This window comes from Ictidomys tridecemlineatus, chromosome 11 (genome assembly GCF_052094955.1).
Source record: "Ictidomys tridecemlineatus isolate mIctTri1 chromosome 11, mIctTri1.hap1, whole genome shotgun sequence".
Lineage (NCBI taxonomy): Eukaryota > Metazoa > Chordata > Mammalia > Rodentia > Sciuridae > Ictidomys > Ictidomys tridecemlineatus.
Window position 1 is genome coordinate 19,347,687 of NC_135487.1, and position 20,758 is coordinate 19,368,444.

At 44.6% G+C, this 20,758-nt stretch overlaps 1 protein-coding gene across 4 annotated transcripts in view; it reads left to right on the forward strand.

Annotated features, from left to right (window-relative positions):
• Positions 1 to 19,087, forward strand: part of Sesn2 (sestrin 2) — a 25,782-nt gene extending 6,695 nt beyond the window's left edge. The window contains exons 2-11 of one of the 4 annotated variants that reach the window (XM_078025713.1): positions 7,152 to 7,214; positions 7,307 to 7,387; positions 9,421 to 9,618; positions 10,003 to 10,185; positions 10,296 to 10,508; positions 11,531 to 11,681; positions 12,030 to 12,310; positions 12,687 to 12,877; positions 16,556 to 16,700; positions 17,253 to 19,087. In XM_078025713.1, the coding sequence (XP_077881839.1) occupies positions 9,475 to 9,618; positions 10,003 to 10,185; positions 10,296 to 10,508; positions 11,531 to 11,681; positions 12,030 to 12,310; positions 12,687 to 12,877; positions 16,556 to 16,700; positions 17,253 to 17,339 (1,395 nt within the window). In that variant the 5' untranslated portion in view covers positions 7,152 to 7,214; positions 7,307 to 7,387; positions 9,421 to 9,474 and the 3' untranslated portion in view covers positions 17,340 to 19,087. Of the gene's footprint in view, positions 1 to 7,151; positions 7,215 to 7,306; positions 7,388 to 9,420; positions 9,619 to 10,002; positions 10,186 to 10,295; positions 10,509 to 11,530; positions 11,682 to 12,029; positions 12,311 to 12,686; positions 12,878 to 16,555; positions 16,707 to 17,252 lie in introns of those variants that run through there. The other 3 variants (XM_021734701.3, XM_005317684.5, XM_078025714.1) reach the window with 3 other exon arrangements.
• Positions 19,088 to 20,758: the final 1,671 nt, after the last annotated feature.

Here is a 20,758-nt window from a genome sequence, read left to right on the forward strand (position 1 = left end):
GGCAGCAGCAGCTAAAGCTGGGAGAAGGGTTCCCGAAGTAGAAGACTGTTGCTAATTAGGCTGCTCCCTGCTAAGTGGTCTGGGGTCCTCGAAGTTTGTTCAGCAGGGACTCTCCTCCTGCCCCCACAGAGCGTGGAGGGGCTTTGTAGGGAGGCAAGAATAAGGTCGGACCTAATTTAACGTCTCACCCGCGACCAGCAGTGGGGATAATGAACATGTTATCATTTATTAAGCACCTATTAGATACCAGGCTTGAAGCTTTGAGTCTTCTGACTAAAACAGCAAAACAAGCTACACTATAGCCCCATTTTCCAGGGTGAGAAGGGGCTTGAGGCTTCTTTCACTAACCCCATAAAGTACCTCATTCTTTGGCCTAGGATTTTGGAGTGGCCTCGGCACTACAGGGAATTTATGGAGGTGTTATTACTGGGAGTTGGTAGAGTTCTAGTCTTAAAGGGAGTGACCTGGGGAAAATCTCTGCTCTGTGTAACATGATTTCTGAATGGTTTGCTACCATTTTTTCTTTTAGTTACCTTACCCTTTCATACCATGATTTAGGAGCCCCATTTAGAGGAATGACCTCTTCTGCCTCTTCACAGCTGAGTTACTTTAATGTTCATGAAAAAAATGGAAATAATGTTATTATTGAGATCACCTGGGTACTAGAATGGGCCAGTGATGGGCTGGGCTTGTGGCTCAGTGGCAGAGCACTTGCCTTGCACAAACGAGGCACTGGGTTTGATCCTCAGCACCACATAAAAATAGATAAATAAATAAAATGAATGTATTGTGACCATCTACAACTAAAAAACTTAAAAAAACAAACAAAAAACCCCCAATGGTCCAGTCTGGTTCCAGCCCTCCACTTAATTCTCTGTGTTCTTTTTGCCAAATGATGGCTCTCTGAGTGCAGTTTCTTCTCATGGGGATTGATGGTATCTCTAAGAGGTTATTGGGAAAAATTAACTCAGAATATGAGATTGTTGGGAGAATTAACTCAGAATATGAGCAAAGGACCAAGTATAGGACTTGAACATAGTAACTGCACCCCAAATCCTGGGCTACTGTCAGAATGTGGTCACACATTCCCCATTCTTCAGAGTGACTTGTAAGGGGCTTCCTGAGCCTGTTGCCTCCTGCCTGAGGTGAGAATGAGTACATTGCTCTCTGGGACTATGCTTAGAGAGTGGTCTAGGAAGAAAAGAAAGAGTACCTTAGGTACTCTTAGTTTGAGTAGACATTGAGGGAGTGGCCTTTAGAGGAAATCACTTTTCAGCAGTGGGAAAAGCTGCTGATGCCTGTAGTTTTTGTTTTGTTGTTTTGGGGTTTTTTTTTGGGGGGGTGTACCAGGGATTGAATTCAGGGGCACTTGACCACTGAGCCACATCCCCAGCCCTATTTTATATTTTATTTAAAGACAGGGTCTCACTGAGTTGCTTAGCTGAGGCTGGCTTTGATCCTCCTGTCTCAGCCTCCTGAGCTCCTGGGATTACAGGTGTGTGCCACAGCACCCAGCTTCTATGTATTCCTCTCCCTTGAGAAAAGAGGACTTGAGAAGGTGTCTGTTTTTAGTGGAATCTTTAGAAGACAGCAGTGTGCTGATCTTACACAGCCTGATGCTCAAGGCCTAAGGAATAGCCCCTTAACTTACTTCACCACACACCCCCTTTCAGGGTTCGAAGACCTTCATATATGAGACTCTCCAAAAACTTCCCAGTGCTTCACTCTAATACTAGTAATACAAAGCTCTGTTAGGCTCTAGAATAACTTCCTCAAACATCACTTCCTCTGAGGAAGCTTTTCCTCCCCCACCAAATGAAGTCCCTTTGCACAGCCTTTTCCAGTCCTCTTCTCCATTATAGGAGCTTTGGGTGCAATTATGTGGAACAGTTAAGTGTTTCATAACTGCAGGTCTCATCCCCAGCTTGCTCTGTGCATCTCATAAATGCTTGCAATTATCTGCCCCTTGTTGGCTTAGCTGACCTTCCTGAACTGTTCAGGCTTTGAAGTCAGATCTGTGTTGTACCCAGCTGGGAAAGGGCCTTTCTGAGCCTCAGTAACCTGTCTCTAAAGAAGAAACAAGAACATCTATTTCCCTCTGGGTGGTTGGGAGGTATCCGTGAGCTCAGGTGTGTCAAACACTTAGCTTGGCGCCCAGAACAGGGTGGGTATGCAAGTGTGTGACACCACTCATGCACACACCCCACAGCTGGATGGAGGTTGGGCTGCTTGTGCTGTCTTCCTCTCAGGTGTAAACAGAGGGAAATATCTGAGTTCAGCTGACTGGGGGTGGGGAGGGAGTGTTTGCCCCTTCCCTGCTGGTAGAAACTTAGCATATATAAGAATCTGTAGCTGAATCTAAATGCTCCCAGGGTCTGCCTACCAAGAACAAAGGCTGGCCCACTCCAAGAGGACAATGCAGGTAGTGGATAGAACCCTGGGAAGCCAGACTGAGCTGCATTTAAATATTCAGGCCTGGGGCCACTTCCAGGAGCTGTATGGTAGAATATAAAGGCCCTTTGATGCCATAGGTATTACTTGGGTTCACATTGCAGATTGATCATTTGTCTTCTGGTGCTTAACATTTGGACCTTTAATCTTTCCTTGTGTGCAAAATAAAGTCCCCTTTACCCTCAGATTGATGACAATTAGATGGAACCTGCATTATACATAGCTGAACAAATACAGAAGTTAACATCTAGTGAGTGATTGCATTAGGAGCCAGGCACTGAGATCTGAGCTGATTATCCTCTTTTTCACAACTGGTCTGAGGACCTCCTGTTGAGTGGTCTCCTAGAGTGCTGTTTGACTTCAATGTTCCTTCTGCCCCTGTGATGCCAGAGTTAGAACTATAAATTATAGTAGCCCCTATTGGTTCTCCTTCTGCTCCACATTGGCTGTGTTACTTTGGGCAAGTGACCTGCCCCCACTGGGTTTCCCTTTCTCCATCTATAAAGTGTAGGTAGAATCATGCCCTTATCAGGTGTGCTGAATGTGTGTTCTTCAGTATGGAAGCCCCTAGCCATGTGTGGTTATTTAAATTTAAATAAAAGTAAACATTTCAGGACTTTTTGTTCTAGTCATATTTGGAATGCTCAGCCACAGTGACTAGCTACCCTATTTATTTATGCAGATGTAATTCATTCCATCTAAAACATTGGGTCATCATAGAAAATCCCATTGGCCTATTCTATGCCACACACTGGGATAACAACAGTGAACTAGATCTAGTGTGTGCCTTGAGGTGAGAAACTTTGACAGGTGCTGTGATTGGGGGTAGCCTGTCCCTGGGTCTGGGGGTAGACAAAAGGAGCTTTTCTCTCTTAGTGAACCTCAAGTGCAAAAGTCTTGTAACTCCTGAGACCTTGAGAGATTTAGAGAATGGGGAATATTGTTCCTGTATTTTAGGAAACTTGTCTGTTTGCCAGATCTCCTACCTCTTTCCTGACTGAATGACCAAAAGTGACTTGTCCTCTCTGAGCCTTCTTACTCTGTAAAATGGGGACCCAAAAAGTGGCTTTATGTCTAGGAAGTCAATGCTAAAATAATGGCAAGCAGTATTGTTACCTACTCTTCTTCTTCTTCATCATCATCATTATTATTATTGACTCCCTACTCCAGGGAATGGAGGGCTGATTTGGAGGTGTCATCTCTTGGCAGTGAACGTTGTCCTGCCTGAGTCCCTTGCTGTCAAAGTTGGAGGCCTTTAGGGATTAGAGCTGTAGAGCCCAATCTCTCCGTCTTGCTTTAAGGGTTTCACCTCTGTCTGGAGTGCTGGTCCCTTGTGTCTTTACAGGCCCTGCTGCCTTCTCATTGATTAGATATGAGCACAAAGGTCACCTCCCCAGTGGCTCTTTCTGCCTACTTAGACTAAAATATTTCACACTGTCCCACCTTGTCATTGCAATCATTGTTCTAAGATTTCATTCACGTCTCCGATTCGAAATCTGTTCATTCGTCCACGAGATTCAAAATATATGAAGCCTGAGACTTTGTATTTTCACTGCTGTATTCTTGCTGCCTATAGTGTAGTCACCAAAACTATTTGTCATATGAACAAATTAATTTCAGTCCCACCTGGAAAACACTTAGCATGGTGCTTTATGCTTGACACACTGATGAATAAAAGGTGCAAACAATGGTCTGTACCCTGGCTGTACATTTTGCAGGGATCCCACCTCATACCAATGCAATTAGAACTGCTGGAGGTGGGACCTTGGCATTGATAATTTAAAAAAATTTTTTTTCAGTTGGAGATGGACATTTATTTATTTATTATGTGGTGCTGAAGATTGAACATAGAGCTGCACATATGCCAGATGAGCACTCTTCCACTGAGCCAAAACCCCAATCCCTTGGCATTTGATATATTTGAAAAAGCTTCTCAAGGGATTCTGATGTACTGTTTGGACTAAGAAACCCTTGTTTGGGATAGCAGTGAGGTTAATGACATCTGATTTTTATTAAGCGCTTATGGTGATAGAGGTGCTGTGGTAAGCCTTGTGGCATTCTCTCATTTAATTGCCATGGTGACATAGTGAAAGTAGGTACTAATGCTATTATTTGGTGAGGAAACTGAGGCTCACAAATGAAGCTGTCATTTGAGCTCTGGCAATTTATGTCCAAAGCCCCTGAGTTTTACACGTACTCCATACTGTACATTATCTATCATTGCCATCATCATCATCATTATTCATAAAAATGTTGATAGATTCGGACCCATCATTTAAAGATCTAGGGGTACACCTTCTTCCTTGTCAGAATTTGGAGTGAGTGAGTTAAACGTGGAGTTTCCCCAGGTTCTGCCCAGCACCTCTTGGAGGCCCTCTATGACCCCCATCTCAATTCTGCCCTCCCTTCTGTGGTTCTCTATCTCTCCTCAGGTTCCCTGAGGGGAGGCTCAGTTTGTGGAGTCAGCAGTCCTTATCTCCCAGACAGAGCTGTTGGGCTTTTTCTCTCTGGTGAGGGAGGAGGGAAGCTGGAAAGGGAGTGCTTGGGGTTGATGATAGTCAGTGTGCTGGCCTTGGACACCTGGCCTAATAGTTCCTAGAAGTTGGGCTGAAAGGGACCTGAACAGTCAGCTCAGCTCCTTTCTTTGTTTAGGATTAAGGCCCAGAGAGAGTGTACATAACTTTCCCAGAGCCATACAGCAAATTAGTGGCATAATTGGTAGCCACATCTGGGACTTCCTGGTCTAATAGTGTTTCTCCTTTGTGGTTTGCCAGACTTCAGGGGGATTTTGACCAACTTAAAAAAAAAAAAAAAGATTCAAGTATAGTTTTTAGTTCCTGGACACCTAAGATATTAAATCTAGAACTTAATGGAGAAGGGAGGATTGGGGAACTTCCCCTCTCCAATAAAAGCATAACTTTTTTAATATTTATTTTTTAGTTTTAGGTGGACACAATATCTTTATTTTAATTTTATGTGGTGCTGAGGACCGAACCCAGTGCCTCATGTATGCTAGGCGAGTGCTCTACCACTCTACCACTAAACCACAACCCCAGCCCATGAAGGCATCACTTTTTATTTGGGTAAAATTTTTCCAAAGTCTGTGATTAGTAAATTAACAAAATAAATATCCTTCTTGAACCCCATCTCTAGGACTAGGAGAAGCGGATTTAGTGAGTGTGTGATTCTGGTTTATTAATTTTTTTTCTTTCTTTTTTTGATATTAGTGATTGAACCCAGGGGTACTTTGCCACCAAGCTACATCCCTGGCCCTTTTTATGTTTTATTTTGAGACAAGGTCTTGCTGAGTTGCTTAGACCCTCACTAACTTGCTCAGGCTGGCCTTGAATTTACAATCCTCCTGCCTCAACCTCCTAAGTTGCTAGGATTACAGTCGTGCACCACCATGCCTGGCTGATTCTGGTGGTTTCTACAGAGGCTCAAATACCATTATAGCAGAATAGTCACCACCATCTGCCTTGTATCACCTGCCCTGATTCCCTCCATGCCTCTGCTTTTTCTGTTTTCATTCACAGAGCACGGTGAATGACCCAGCACTCCTTTCCACAAAACATGATCTGGAAGAAGAACAACTTAAAACAGATCATCAGAGGGCAGTGTTTTTAGAAGCAAAAGCATTGAGGATTGTGGGGTCACAGATGAGGGTCAGAAAAATGTTTCTAGTCCCTGAAGGACTATGAAAGAGCTCTGTAAGCTGGGCCATGCACGTTTGTAATCCCAGTGACTTGGGAGGCTGAGGAAGGAGGACTGCAAGTTCCAGGCCAACCTTTGCAATTTAGAGAGTCTCTCAGCAATTTAGTGAGACCCTAAAAAATAAAATAAAAATTAAAAAGGGCTAGGGTGTAGCTAGTGGTAAAGCACTCCTGGGATCAATCCCTAGTATTCCCAAAAAAGCTCTGCAAAAGGAACAGCCAGAGGGAGGGTGGTGAGCCTGGACCACTAATTGATTTAGAAGACCATGGAAGGGGTGAAGATAATTGATCAGATTTACACTCAGAAAGTTAGTCTGGGTCTGGGGTTGTGGCCCAGTGGTAGAGCGCTTGCCTAGCATGTGTGAGGCACTGGGTTTGATTCTCAGCACCGCATATTAATAAGTTCATTAAATAAGAGTCCATCAACAACTAAAAATATGTATATTAAAAAAACAAAAAAGAAAATCTGGCTGCTGAATAGAGGATCACTAGGGGCAGGTGGGCTATGGAAGTCAGGAGACAATTGGTAGGGTTGTGGGTGATAGTAGATGATAGTTGTATATGAGGTGGTGGTAGTAGTCAAATGATCATGAGAGGGACTGAAGCTGCTTCATAGGCATCAAGGGTATTTGATTACTGGCTTTGGGATACACACTATGGGGAGTTTTGTATGTGTTTTTGGGGCTGCTAAGATGGTGGTGTCCCGAGATGTCCAACATGGTGGTTGTATATTTCTTTTCTCTGGATCCCTCCCACCAAGCAATGCTAGGGCTCCTGGGTCCCTGCCCAGTTCTTAAACAATTCAGCCTGGGATGAACCCTCTTTCCTGTTTACCTGTTCACCATCCAATAAATGGGTACAAATTTTCCACCTGATTCCTCCATGCAGAGTAGACCAGAAAGATGGTTTTAGGAGGAGGTTGGAGAGATAACAGTCCTCTTCGTTGTCCTCCCTTCTTCCAGCTAACCTCTATGTGTTTCTTCCCAGGAACAGAAGGAGAGCCGGTCTCGTCGAGGCCGAGGACCCAGCGCCTTCATCCCAGTGGAGGAGGTAAGCTTGGAAGGGGTTAGAAATCTGGTACCTGGAAAGAAAAGACATGAGACATTGTGGATCAGGGTCTTTTCCTATCCCTTAACTTGCAGCTTTGAATCTACACACAAAACAGCTCTGTGGAGCAGGCACTACCAACACCATTTTCCTGAGGAAGAGCAGGCTTGGAGAAAGTAATATAACTTATTCATACTTTAGCTTCCCAGATCAATGCTTCTATTTTCTTAATGAAATGGAACTACCTCTGTGTATCTTCTCACCCTTGATTGTATGTCTATTACAAAAAGTGATTTGTTTTTAAAGTAATGTATGTTCATTATTTTAAAACTTCCAGTATGTCAGAAACCTCTAGTGTCTTGTAATTACACCCCCCACACAAGTCATTATATTTGTTAATCATTTACCATTTGCTACTGTTTTCTGGATTTTTTTTCCCCCTAGTATCGGGGATTGAACTCAGGGGTACTCTACTGCTGAACTGTCCCCCGCCTTTTGTGGTGCTGGGGATTGAACCCAGGGCCTTGTGCATGTGAGGCAGGCACTCTACCAACTGAGTTATATCCCCAGCCCTGACCTGCCCTTTTTTATTTTGAGACAGGAACTTGCTAAGTTGTAGAGGCTTATCTTGAACTTGACATCATCTTATCTCAGCCATCTTAGTCACTAAAATTACAGGCATGTGCCACCCCATCCAGCTTAGGCTTTTTTTTTTTTTTCCATACAGATAGTTACTTTTGTACAGAAAACCAAGATCATAGCTTTCAGTTTGTTTTTCATTTGTTTTGTTTTTTCACTTTATAATACAACAGAGACATCTTTCACCTACAGAGTTTGTTCATTCATTCATTTTTATTTATACTATTAATTTGTAGTGTTGAAATTGAACCCAGGGCCTCATGAATGCTAGACAAACACTATACCACTGAACTGTACCCCAGCCCCATTCATTTATATAACAGATATCTGTTGAATTATTAATCTGTGATGCATCATCTTACGAACTGTGGCTAGAAAATAAAATAGGCAAAAATCTGTCTACACAGAGCTTACATTCTAGTGTGTATGTCTGGGGGAATTACCCTCAAAACACACAGAAATTTTTAAAAATTGATTGCTCATTTTTCTTCAACGTTCAGTTCAGAGGAATAAGTTTTTTTTATTTCCTGTCCTCTTGTTCTCCCAAATGTGTGGGCCAAATGGTTAAGGACCTTGTTAACAAACCCCTAAGTTCTGTATTTCCCCCTTCTTTGTAAATGTAAGGCGAGCAACCACACAATGATTATTTGTATCTGTAGCCTCTTTTATAATAAAGGAACAAAATAGGCTATGGAGTTCATCTCAGTTTGAATCCTGGTTCTGTCATTTGCCAGATCTGTGACTTCAAGCAACAAACAAAACCTCTCTGATTTTCTCATCTGTCAGTGGGGGGAAATAATAGGATTCACCTCACAGAAATATTCTGAAAATTCGAAGAGATAATGCAGGGAAAGCTCCAAATTGTGGACTTGGCATGGACAGAGTGCTCAGGAAACGTGAACTGTTTTCACCTCTCCACCGTTGGCTGGGTATATTTGCCAGATTCAGACAGAAACTCCATGAAGGCAGGAGAGACGACTATTGTTGTTTGAGATGGAACCCAGTACCTTGTGCATGCCACTTAGCTACAACCTCGCCTCCAAAACCATACTTGTAATCTCTGTTCCTGAGTTTTCCTGTTTAAAAATGGGGAAGGGGCTAGTGTGTAGCTCTCCGTGTTAAAGCATTTTCCCAGCATGCCTGAGGTACTGGGTTTGATCCTTGGCAACACAAAAATAAGAGAAAATATAACTTCAGTTTTATCATTCTTGTGAGGATTATTTTATCTTAGATTTTTTGGTACTGGGGATTAAACCTAAGTCCTCAGGCATGCCAGGCAAGCACTCTGTCACTGAGCTACACCTCGAGCCCAGTTGTTGTAAGGATTAAGTAAGTTCATAGTACTTCAACAGTACTTGGCAGATAATGACCATTATATTATATAAGTCTTATCTATTATTATATAAAGTACCAAATAAGTATTTAATCAATTAAATATTTCTTCTTCCCCATTCCCTCTTTGGATATGATGGTGGTTTTCAGTCTTTTGCTATTATAAACGCACCACAAAGGATATGTTGGTCTCAGATGGGAAAGACAGGAGGGAAACCATGTTCTCTTTGTTTGGCAGGTTCTTCGGGAGGGGGCTGAGAGCCTTGAGCAGCACCTGGGACTGGAGGCGCTGATGTCCTCAGGGCGGGTGGATAACCTTGCCGTGGTGATGGGCCTGCACCCTGACTACCTCAGCAGCTTTTGGCGCTTACACTATCTGCTGCTGCACACAGATGGGCCCCTGGCCAGTTCCTGGCGCCACTACATTGCCATCATGGTGAGCCTGTCTGGGGCCAGATGCTTGTAGGGGTGTCCTCATGGGGCTTCTGTATTTGAATGTCTTTGCTGGGGACTTCTTGAGTTTATATCATAGATGACGGGGGAAAATATCACTTTGTCCAACTATCCATACACTTTAGGCTTTGAATAGATGCATCTTTAGACACATCTTTAGTGTCTACTTCGTCTACTAGTGTCTGTAGATTGAGTAACTGAGGTACAAAGGGGTCAGGTGACTTGCAAGATGGTGGTAGAGCATGACCTGAATTTCCTGCCTCTTAGGCAACAATAAGCCCTACACTATCTCTTTCTAAGGGGGACCCACCCTGAGCACAGCCCAGAAGGACAAGGGTGACCCAGACTTTATCAACCTTCTCCACAGGCTGCTGCTCGCCACCAGTGTTCTTACCTGGTGGGCTCCCACATGGCTGAATTTCTGCAGACTGGTGGTGACCCTGAGTGGCTGCTGGGTCTCCATCGGGCCCCGGAGAAGCTGCGAAAACTTAGCGAAATCAACAAGTTACTGGCACATCGGCCGTGGCTCATCACCAAGGAGCACATCCAGGTGCAGTGGCCCCAGAGGCATGGCCCTGAGGGAGCCCAGTGGCCAGGCTGGGGCTGGGCAGGAAACCCAGGGGCAGACACTGAGCAGATCTGACCTTCTTTCCCCTCCAGGCCTTGCTGAAGACTGGGGAACATAGCTGGTCTCTGGCCGAACTCATCCAAGCCTTGGTCCTCCTCACTCACTGCCACTCACTGGCCTCTTTCGTGTTTGGCTGTGGCATCCTTCCTGAGGGAGATCCAGAGGGAAGTCCTGCCCCTCAGGCACCATCACCCCCCAGTGAGCAAAGCAGTCCTCCAAGTGGGGACCCACTGAACAATTCTGGGGTAAGTTACAGTTCTGGGTCTTAGTGGGGTAGAAAGCTGTTGTGGCCTCTGGTCCTTGAATGGAAGCCACAACTTTCTTAACTCCTCATGCTGAAAGGCTACAGAAAAGTTATTGTTTGACCTTTTTTTGGTGGGGGGAGCTACCTGGGATTGAACTGAGGGACACTGAACCACTGAGCCACATCCCTAACCCTATTTTGTATTTTATTTAGAGACAGAGTCTCACTGAGTTGCTTAGCACCTCATTTTTGCTGAGGCTGGCTTTGAACTTATGATCCTCCTTCCTCAGCCTCGAAAGCCACTGGGATTACAACTGTGTTCTACCATGCCCAGCAAATTATTTGACTTTGAAGCTCAGCTTCCTTGTCTGTTAAATGAGAATAAAAACCCCTACTTACAGTGGGTTGTGAGGATTCAGTGAAATATCATGTGACTGGACTTTTATTGTGGGTATTAACACTTTAAAAATACAAAGTTTGATGGGCTAGGGGTGTAGCTCAGTTGGTAGCGTGCTTGTCTTGCATGCACGAGGCCCTGGGTTCAGTCCCCAGAACCACCAAAAAAAAAAAACCCTGAGCCAGGCATAGTGGTACCCTCGTGTAATCCCAGCTACTTGGGAAGCTGAGGCTGGAGGATTACAATTTCAAGACTAACCTGGAAATTTAGCAAGACTCTGTCTTAAAATCAAGAAGGACTGGGGATGTAGCTCAGTCGTAGCATGCGTGAGGCTTTGAGTTCCATCTTCAGCATCACCAAAAAAAAAAAAAAGAAGAAGAAGAAAACAGATGCTTTGAAAATTACCTCTGAGGGAGTAGCTGCTTAGGGAAAATACGTGTCTCTGCTGTAGCTTTATAAACTTCCCCTTGGGAAGCATAGACCACGTGAGTTGTCTAGCTCAGTGGCTGGCGCGGAGACTGCCCTAGTGCATTACGATCATCCAGGCAGTCCTGGTAAGTGGGAAGGGTGAGTAGTTTTCCACAGGGCGAGGGAGGAGAAATGGTGACTACTGGATCCATCTTCAGGGTTTTGAGTCTGCCCGGGATGTGGAAGCTCTAATGGAACGCATGAGGCAGCTGCAGGAGAGCCTGTTGCGGGATGAAGGAGCCTCCCAGGAGGAGATGGAGAGCCGTTTTGAGCTGGAGAAGTCGGAAAGCCTGCTGGTGACTCCCTCAGGTAGAGGATCACAGTAGCCCAGGGTCCATGGGTTGCCCCTTCTTTCACCATCTGGTGGAAGTGGACTCCTCCATTTATCGTGTTTTCTGAACTCTAGAGGCTGCCACCCTTCAGCCTCCTTGCCAAGAGGTTCCAAGAATGGGCCTTGGGTTCAGACCTGCCTTTGAGTCTCATCACTTTAGCCTTTCTGTGTGACCACTGACTAGTCACTTCCTGTTGCCAGCTTCTGGTTTGTTGTGTAGAGTAACTGAAACAAAGTGCTAAGCCCAGAGCCTGGCCTAGGGTGAGCAGCCCCCATGGAACTGCCACCATTAGTGTTACTGGGGGCCTTACCTCTTCCTCCCCCAGGCCTGGCTCCAGCTGAAGTCCTGCTCCCACTCACTAGCGACGGACTCTCTCTGGCTCTCTGCTCTGCCTCCCCATGCCCCCCTTTGATGATTAATCAGGAGTGGAGCCCTTTGTGCTCCATGTCTCGACCTCACGGTGACCTCTTTCTGACATGGTCCTCAGCTGACATCCTGGAGCCCTCTCCGCACCCAGACATGCTGTGCTTTGTGGAAGACCCCACTTTTGGATATGAAGACTTCACTCGGCGAGGGGCTCAGGCCCCACCCACCTTCCGTGCTCAGGTAATGCCCTCCCTACTGGTCATGGTTGTCGCTTCAGATTATGAACAGGCAGGGGACAGATGGTTTGAGTGGTTACAGAGTTGAGTACATTCTCCACTCAAGATCCCATAAAGGCAGTGGGGGACCCCATGTATCCTAGAGGGACCCATCTATTCCCCAAGCTCAGGGAGTCCTGATCACAGGGAGAAAGTCATCACTGAGGTATATCCACCCTGGTTTCTCAGGCCTGGAGCAAGCAGCATGTTAGGTTTGTAGCGTAGGAAATAAACATTATGGAGAGGCAAGGTGTGCTCTAGAGGTCTAGAGGACAGGGTCTCTGGTCAACATTGTGCTCCAAAGTCTCACTTATCAACTGAACTCTTCCCATATTCCTCAGGATTATACCTGGGAAGACCATGGCTACTCACTGATCCAGCGGCTGTATCCTGAGGGTGGGCAGCTGCTGGATGAGAAGTTCCAGGCAGCCTATAGCCTCACCTACAACACCATCGCCATGCACAGTGGCGTGGACACCTCCATGCTCCGCAGGGCCATCTGGAACTACATCCACTGCGTCTTTGGCATCAGGTGAGCACACGTCCTTCCGTCAGGGCATGCACACACAAGTCTTCTCTCTGAGCTCACTCTTATTGCTTTTGTTATTGTTGCCTTTCCTTTCTGCTTACTATTTTTCAAAGCCAATTTATTTCTTAACTAATTTTAAGAGATAATAGGAGTGCTCACTTTCTTTCTTGAACCTTGTAAATGAAACTCTTAATCTTACCTGCTGAGATAACTATACATAAACATGTTACATATATGACATACACATATATGTCCATGTCACTAGAGAGAGTTAAGTTTATATTTCCATTCTGAATAGCAGATTTTCTCATAGCGAATAAAGACAACATAAATACCCATCAATAGGGGACTTTAAATAATGATATGGCCATTTAGTGAAATATTGTGCAGCAATTAAGGGTTGGGGATATAACCCAATGGTATAAGGCCCTGGGTTTAATTCCTAGCACTGGGGAAAAAAAACAACAAAACAAAACAAAAACAGAAATATGCAACTATTATAATATGAATATAGAGATCTATTTATATTGCCATGGGAAAATGTTCAAAATGTTTTGAAAGAAAAGAAGCTTACCAACCAAAATCTTCTTTTTTGTTCCTTTTTTTCTGAATGCTTGCTTGTTCATGGAAAATGTTATTTAACGGTGGTTATCTTTATAGTACACCATGCTAAATGGCATTTGTTGCTTACTAAATATTTTCTGATTTTTTTTTAATTTTTCTTGTTTAGAGAGAGAGAGAATTTTTTTTTAATATTTATTTTTTAGTTTTCGGTGGACACAACATCTTTGTTTGTATGTGGTGCTGAGGATCGAACCCGGGCCACATGCATGCCAGGCAAGCACGCTACCGCTTGAGCCACATCCCCAGCCCTGATTTTTTTTTTTTTTTTTTAATGGTGCTGGGTTTTGAACCCAAGGCCTTGTGCCTACTAGGCAAGTGCTTTATCATTGAGCTACATCTCTGGTCCTCTTTTCTAACTTTTGAGTAGATGTTGTTTTGTTTTGTTGTTTTTAAACGAATGGCATAATAGTCAATATATTCTGCAGTTTGATTTTTTTCACATCTAATAATGTAGTATGAACCACATTTCTTATCAGTATGAATAAATTTCTTAATGTTTTTTAACCAGTGCATTGTATTCTGTTATGGATGTATAATTATTCATTCATATCCCTGTTGTTGGATATTTAGGTTGTTGGCAGTTTTTCTTTTTTGCGGGTGCTGGGGATTGAATCAAGGACCTTGTCATGCTTGCACTCTACCAACTGAGCTACATCCCCAGCCCTGTTTGCAGTTTTTCAATGTTAAAAATACCATGTTCGGGCTGGGGATGTGGCTCAAGCGGTAGCGCACTTGCCTGGCATGCATTCGGCCCGGGTTCGATCCTCAGCACCACATACAAAGATGTTGTGTCTGCCGAGAACTAAAAAATAAATATTAAAAAAATTCTCTTTCACTCTCTCTCTCTCACTCTTTCTTTAAAAAAAAAAAAAAATAGGGCTGGGGATGTGGCTCAAGCGGTAACGCGCTCGCCTGGCGTGCGTGCGGCCCGGGTTCGATCCTCAGCACCACATACCAACAAAGATGTTGTGTCCGCCGAGAACTAAACAATAAATGTTAAAAATTCTCTCTCTCTCTCTCTCCCTCTCTCTCTCTCTCCCCCCCCCCACTCTCTCTTAAAAAAAAAAAAAATACCATGTTCACCGACTAGGCTTTATAAGTAAGCTCTTTTTTTTTTGGTATTAGAGACCAAACCCAGGGCCACTAAACCACAAAGCCACATCCCCAGTCCTTCATTTTTTACTTTGAGACAGCGTCTCACTATATTGCTGAGGGCCTCACTAGGTTGAAGCTGGCGCCAAACTTTTGATCCTGCTGCCTCAGCCTCCCAAATCACTGGGATTACAGGTGTGAACCACCACGCCTGGCTACACAAGTTCTTGTAGATAAATCCTAGATAGGATATTACTTGTCAGATTTAAACCTAGAACAATTATTTTGTTATTTAAAAAAAAAAAAAAAAAGCCAGTGCTGTGGCACATACCTATAATGTGTAAAACACTTGCCTAGCCTGCTCAAAGTCTGAGTTCAATTCCTAGTACTGCCAAGAAAACAAACAAACAAACAAAAAGTTACTCTGATAGCATGATAAAAAAGAAATCAACAAAAAAATTAAGGAAATAAGAAATTTCTCAAAAATCTACTACCCCAGTTCAACCACATCCATATCCCATGATGTTTTTCTGCTATTTTTTCTTTCTTATGTAGTTGCTTTTATATAGTTCAAATTATAGTGGCTATTTCACTTAAAAAAATATACTGGATGTTTGTAAGTAGAAATAAGACCTTGATTTTTAGAAAATTTAGAAAACATAAGGCCCAGGAAGTAGCTCAGTGGTAGAGCATTTGCTTAGCATGAGTGAGGCTCAGGGTTTAATTCCCAGCACTGGAGGAAAAAAAAAAATATCCATGACACCACCTGCTTTTATTACCATGAGATACTTTCTGTTGTTTTTTTCTATTCACAAATAACCAAGATGTATATAATTTTACAAAAACAAGTTCTGCTGCCATTTTCTTGCCTACTCCTTTTACATATTTTACTCATATTAAAAACATTAGTGTAGTTCAGTAAACATATGATTTTTTTCTTGCTTTTCTCATTTAATTGTTTATACTGAGTATCAAAAAATTATCCCCAGAGGCTGTAGTTGTAGCTCAGTGATAGACACTTGCCTAGCATGTGTGAGGTACTGGGTTTGATCCTCAGCACCACATAAAACTAAATAAATAAATAAAATAAAGGCATTGTGTCCATTTACAACTTAAAAAAAAGACAGGCTCTGCTGTACATGTTGCTTGTAGAAAAATTGTTTTTCTTGGGGCTGGGGCTATAGCTCAGTGGCAAAGCACTTGCCTTACACATGTGAGGGACTGGGTTCAATCTTTAGCACCACATATAAATAAGTCAAAGAAATAAAGGTTCATTGACAACTAAAAAAATATTAAAAAAAGAAAAACTGTTTTTCTGTGTAGCTATAAATCGTATTTCATTGAATGAGCTATACCTACTGGGCCATCCTCTTGCTGACTATTATGGAGTTTCATCTCTGGGATGGCAAGATGGCATTTTAAAATGTGGGAAGGGTAGCTTCTTCCCGGCCCTCAGGTTTAGGAGTCTTCACTCTCCAACATGGTCGTTGCTTCTAAATTTTTCTCTGAATTTCTCTGTGACTCAGTGTGACTTCAGCCTTGGAGACAGACAGAGCTGGGTTTCAAACCCATTCCCTGCTGTCTGACTTAGAAAAAGTGACACCTCAAGTGTCAATTTTCTCATCTGCAAAGTGGGATTCATGAGTACAGTGTATTGTATATAAAGCTGTATATCACAGTAGTGTGTAGTAGTTCTGAGAATTCCTTGAATACCTGGTCACATGACACATTGGTGGTACTCAGTTCAACATGCTCATTCTCTGTGCATTCCTTGGACTGGTCCCCCACAAGTTTGTTGGCCTGTGATATATGGTATTAACTTCTTCTAAGAGGAACTGGACTTCTTGTTGCTTGCTACCTTCTGCCTTTTCTCTCCATTCTCTGTTCCTCTTTCTATGGGGTGGGGGTGGGAAATGAGCTTTTCTTTTGGGAACAGAGGATGAGCAATGCTGTTGGTCTTTCCAGATATGATGATTATGATTATGGGGAGGTGAACCAGCTCCTGGAACGGAACCTCAAGGTCTATATCAAGACAGTAGCCTGCTACCCAGAGAAGACCACCCGAAGAATGTACAACCACTTCTGGAGGCACTTCCGCCACTCAGAGAAGGTATGACCCATGGGGAGGAGCAGGATGGAGGTAGACGGGCCCAGCCAGTGGAGAGGGCAGGGAGGTGGGATACCTGGGCATGTTGTCTTGAGTTTACATCCTCCTCAGCTGCTAACAAACCTGTAAAATGGGAATACGGGTACCAGCTTCACCCAGTGTCCTCCGTGGCAGGCTGGTAGACATAGGTTCAAATCATAACACTGGGACTTGAGGCAAGTCTCTTCACCTCTCTGAGCTTTCCCACTTTACAATGGGAATCAATTCTGCCACCATCAAGGTTGTTGGAAAGATGAAATGAAAAGATGTATTGTAAACCCTTGATCCTGCACAGTTAATGGTAGCTCTTATTTAGCCCTGTGGGATAAAGAAGTTAATCATGATAAGGAAGAATGCACTGGAAGTTCTTCAGTGGTCATTGTACCAAATTGCTCAGAGCACTATCAAAGGTCAGGACATCTCTGTGGCAAAAGGGAAGGGTGAGGTGAGTGGTCAGGGATAGTGGCAGTCTGGGAGGGTAGAGGATCTGTTAACAAGCCTTGCTCTGTATCCCAGGTACATGTGAACTTGCTACTCCTGGAGGCCCGTATGCAAGCTGCCCTGCTGTACGCCCTCCGTGCCATCACCCGCTACATGACCTGACTCCCTCCCACGTAGGAACCATACCTGGAGCAGCTGATCCTGGGGATACCCTCCTCCCTGGAAGAATTCCATCTGGAGACAGATCTGGGACCCTTTCAGTTCCATGCCCATCCCCACCCTGCTGTGGGTGGGCTTGTGTGATGTGCAGCCCCCGAGCCACACCCTCTTTTTTTCTCACTGGAATGGACAGGATCACTGCACTGACTCTGGGATCTCAGCTCTGTCCCTGGGAACTGGAAGAGGATTAGGAGATCCCAAGGGGCTATGCATTTTTCCTTCCCCTGCCCCCCAGAGGCAGAGGGCATAGAAGGGAAATGTGCCAACCTCGGACTTGTGTGCCAGCAGGCTGAGCCCCAGGCACCACAAGTGCTGTGGCCTTCCTGGACTGGGAAGTCCCTGGCTAGCCCCTGTGAGAGAGGGCCAAAGACCTCCGGGGACTAACACTCCAGGCAGCTTTGCCTTCTCTCCCCCATCATTCTCAGAGTTCATTACCTCCCACTTGAACACCCATTAATGTGAAAGCCAGGGTCACAGCTGGCCTGTATGCCCTGTTCCCCAAAAGCCTTTTCTGTTGGGCAGAATGGAGACCCCTGGTACCCTCGTTGCCTGAATCCTAGTTTAGTTCTCTTACCTTCTTTGCCCTTGTATGCCTTTCTCCGATGATTTGAGGTGGGAGACCCCAGGAGAGAGGCCAGACCGAACCTTTTGGATGTGAACTGTTTCTGGAGATTTGGAGCCACTGTTGGTCACTTTGCCTTCCGAAGAAGAAGTATTTGATGATAGATTCTCTGTGTTTGGGTCCTTTGTAGTTGAGGTCAGTCCTCTTCTCGGCCTCCCCCTTGGAGCCACAGTTGATACCTGGGAGGAGCAGAGGGAGCCTCTTCACTCTAGGCTGTGCTGCCTGTAGAGGCTGGAGCTCTGCCAAGGATATTTGCCAAAAAGCGGGGCCTTTCTAGGTGGCTGAGGTGGCACTGAGACTCAGTAAGAGAGGCAGACACCAGGGCTCTTGTTTGGGCCCTACCACTGATTGGGTGACCATGCCACATTGCCAGGCCACCTTGACCACCACAGTTGCAGACGGAGGGGTGGGTTGGAGTTTCCCCAGTGTCTGAGGCTGTGCCCTGGGATCTCAGGCCAACCTGTCAACAGCAAGCTGATTTTTCTTAAAAGATCTTACGAAGTCCTCTGGGGACCCCCATTCCTGTAATTGTTTTTTCCTGGCTGCCTTCCAAGGACCCTCACCCCCATCCTGGCGTCTCATCTGTCCCCTCTCCTAGATTTTAGGTTTGCTTGGAGGCAGAAGCAGCCAAGGACTAATCCCAGGCACTTTCTGTAGCAAACAACTGTGAATTATGGCTTCTCTTGCCCTTCTTAGCAGTAGGTGCCTCCTCTTGATCCAGTTTGGAGGTACCTGAGAAAGGCAGGGGCCACCATGCTGCTGCTTCTGACCCTCCTCCCTGGGGCAGGGCAGGAGAGAAGCCTGCCAGAGTGCCACATTTCATACCCGTGCAGGCACGGGAAAGCGACTGGGCACCCCCTAAGGCCTGAAAGCCCTCCCCACAAAGAAGGGGGGCCAGAGGGAAAGGGGCCCAGCATGGGGGTTTGAGTTCTAGAGGGGACATGATGCCTCTGTTATTGTCTCCTGGGTTGGGTGGGAAGGGTATCCAGTGTTCAAGTGCAGAAATCTTTGACCTTGTTAACAGTTACATATGATAAGAAATAAAAGTTCACCAAGGTTTTGTTTTGTACTCATTGTTAATGGACTGTTTTTCCATTTTCTGAAGGCCAGGGTTCATCTCTTAACACAAGCAGAGAGCTATGATTGCATCATGGACCTGACCTGACAGTCCCTGCCCTGCCAATTACTTGTGTCATTGATTGCAGGGTTGGAATTGTTGACATTGAAAGTCTTAACTTCTGTGGCTTGGGTGTCCAGCCCTGCCACCCAACTCTAGCTGATCTGGCATGGTGAACTAACAATGACCACGTCATTTTCAACCAAGCCTGGCCCTGGGGTGGATATGTGGAGGCCATTTCTCTGAATTTGCCACAGTCTTGCGAGGGAATTAACTCAGAGGTGAAATGACATTGCTGAGGCTACACAGCTAGTCATTGGAGATGCCAGGATCCATCTGTTTGACACTGAGGCCTTGGCATCTCGCCTTGTTTTGTTTTTTCCTACTACTGGAGGTCCCCCACCCCACCATATTATGATCTGCTTCTCATCCTTCCCTTTCTAGAGGCACCAAGGAGACAGAATCAGGTTTGAGGAGTTAAATTGTGCCCATGCCATTTATAGCTGTGTGACCTTAGTCAAGCTTCTTAACTTCTCTGGGCACCAGGAACTAAGAAGTTCATCAGGAAAACCACATCATGACTAAGCTAAAGCTTATTCTGGCTTCCCATTTGCTCTGAACACTACTGTCATAAACTGAAAACTAGACCTTACTGGAAGCCTCCCCCAATTGACTCTCAAGTTCACTTTTCCCTTGAGGTAGATTTTTATTTTTGCAGTATATCTATACATTAGCTTTTCCTTCTAAAGTCATTTGAGAGTGTGAGAGAAAGTGAATCAGACTTTGAGTCCAAAGCTTGGATTCTGGCTCTGACTTAGTCACTTGTATCCCTGGGTGGGGAGGCTATTAATTAATTTCACTGGGCTTTGAGGCACCTCAACCACAAAAATTGGAATAAAATATTTCCATTTCTTTTCTAGGTGGCATTTGTGGAGTGTGGCTGTTATCAAATGTTTTCACATTTAATCTTCACAACAGCCCTTTGAGAAAGGAGTGGTGTTTTCCACTGTACAGATGTGGAAATGGAACATAGATGAGAGAGATCTAGGGAACATCAATTTAGCAGGTAGACCTAGGTTCAATTCCAGCTTTGACATCCAATACCTTGACTGTGAGCAAGTTACTTCAGGTCTCTCTCCTCAATTTCCTTATGTATGGAAAGGAATTTATATTTCGGATTACAGGAAGGTTGTAAAAATTAATACATGAAAGCCACCTAGCACAGTTCAGGGATCTCTGCCTCGTACTGGTGAGCAATTCAGTATTAAGAAATTTGCCATACCAGGTGCAGTGTCACACACCTGTAATTCCAGAAGCTCAGGAGGCTCAGACAGGAAGATCACAAGTACAAGGCCAGCCTCAACAATTTAGACCCTGTCTCAAAAAGGCCTGGGAATGTAGCTCAGTGGTAAAGTGCCCCTGGGTTTAGTCCTTTGTACACCACCACCACTACCACCACCACCATCCCCCCAAAAGGGAAGAAATTTGCCAAATATTATGCAAATGAGGTAGAATTGGAACCCTTATCAGTCTGATTCTAGGGTTTTCTACGTGGCATTGCTTTTGTTCCAAACTAGTCAGCATTACTTTTTATCATGTTCAATTCAATTTGCACATGAAATG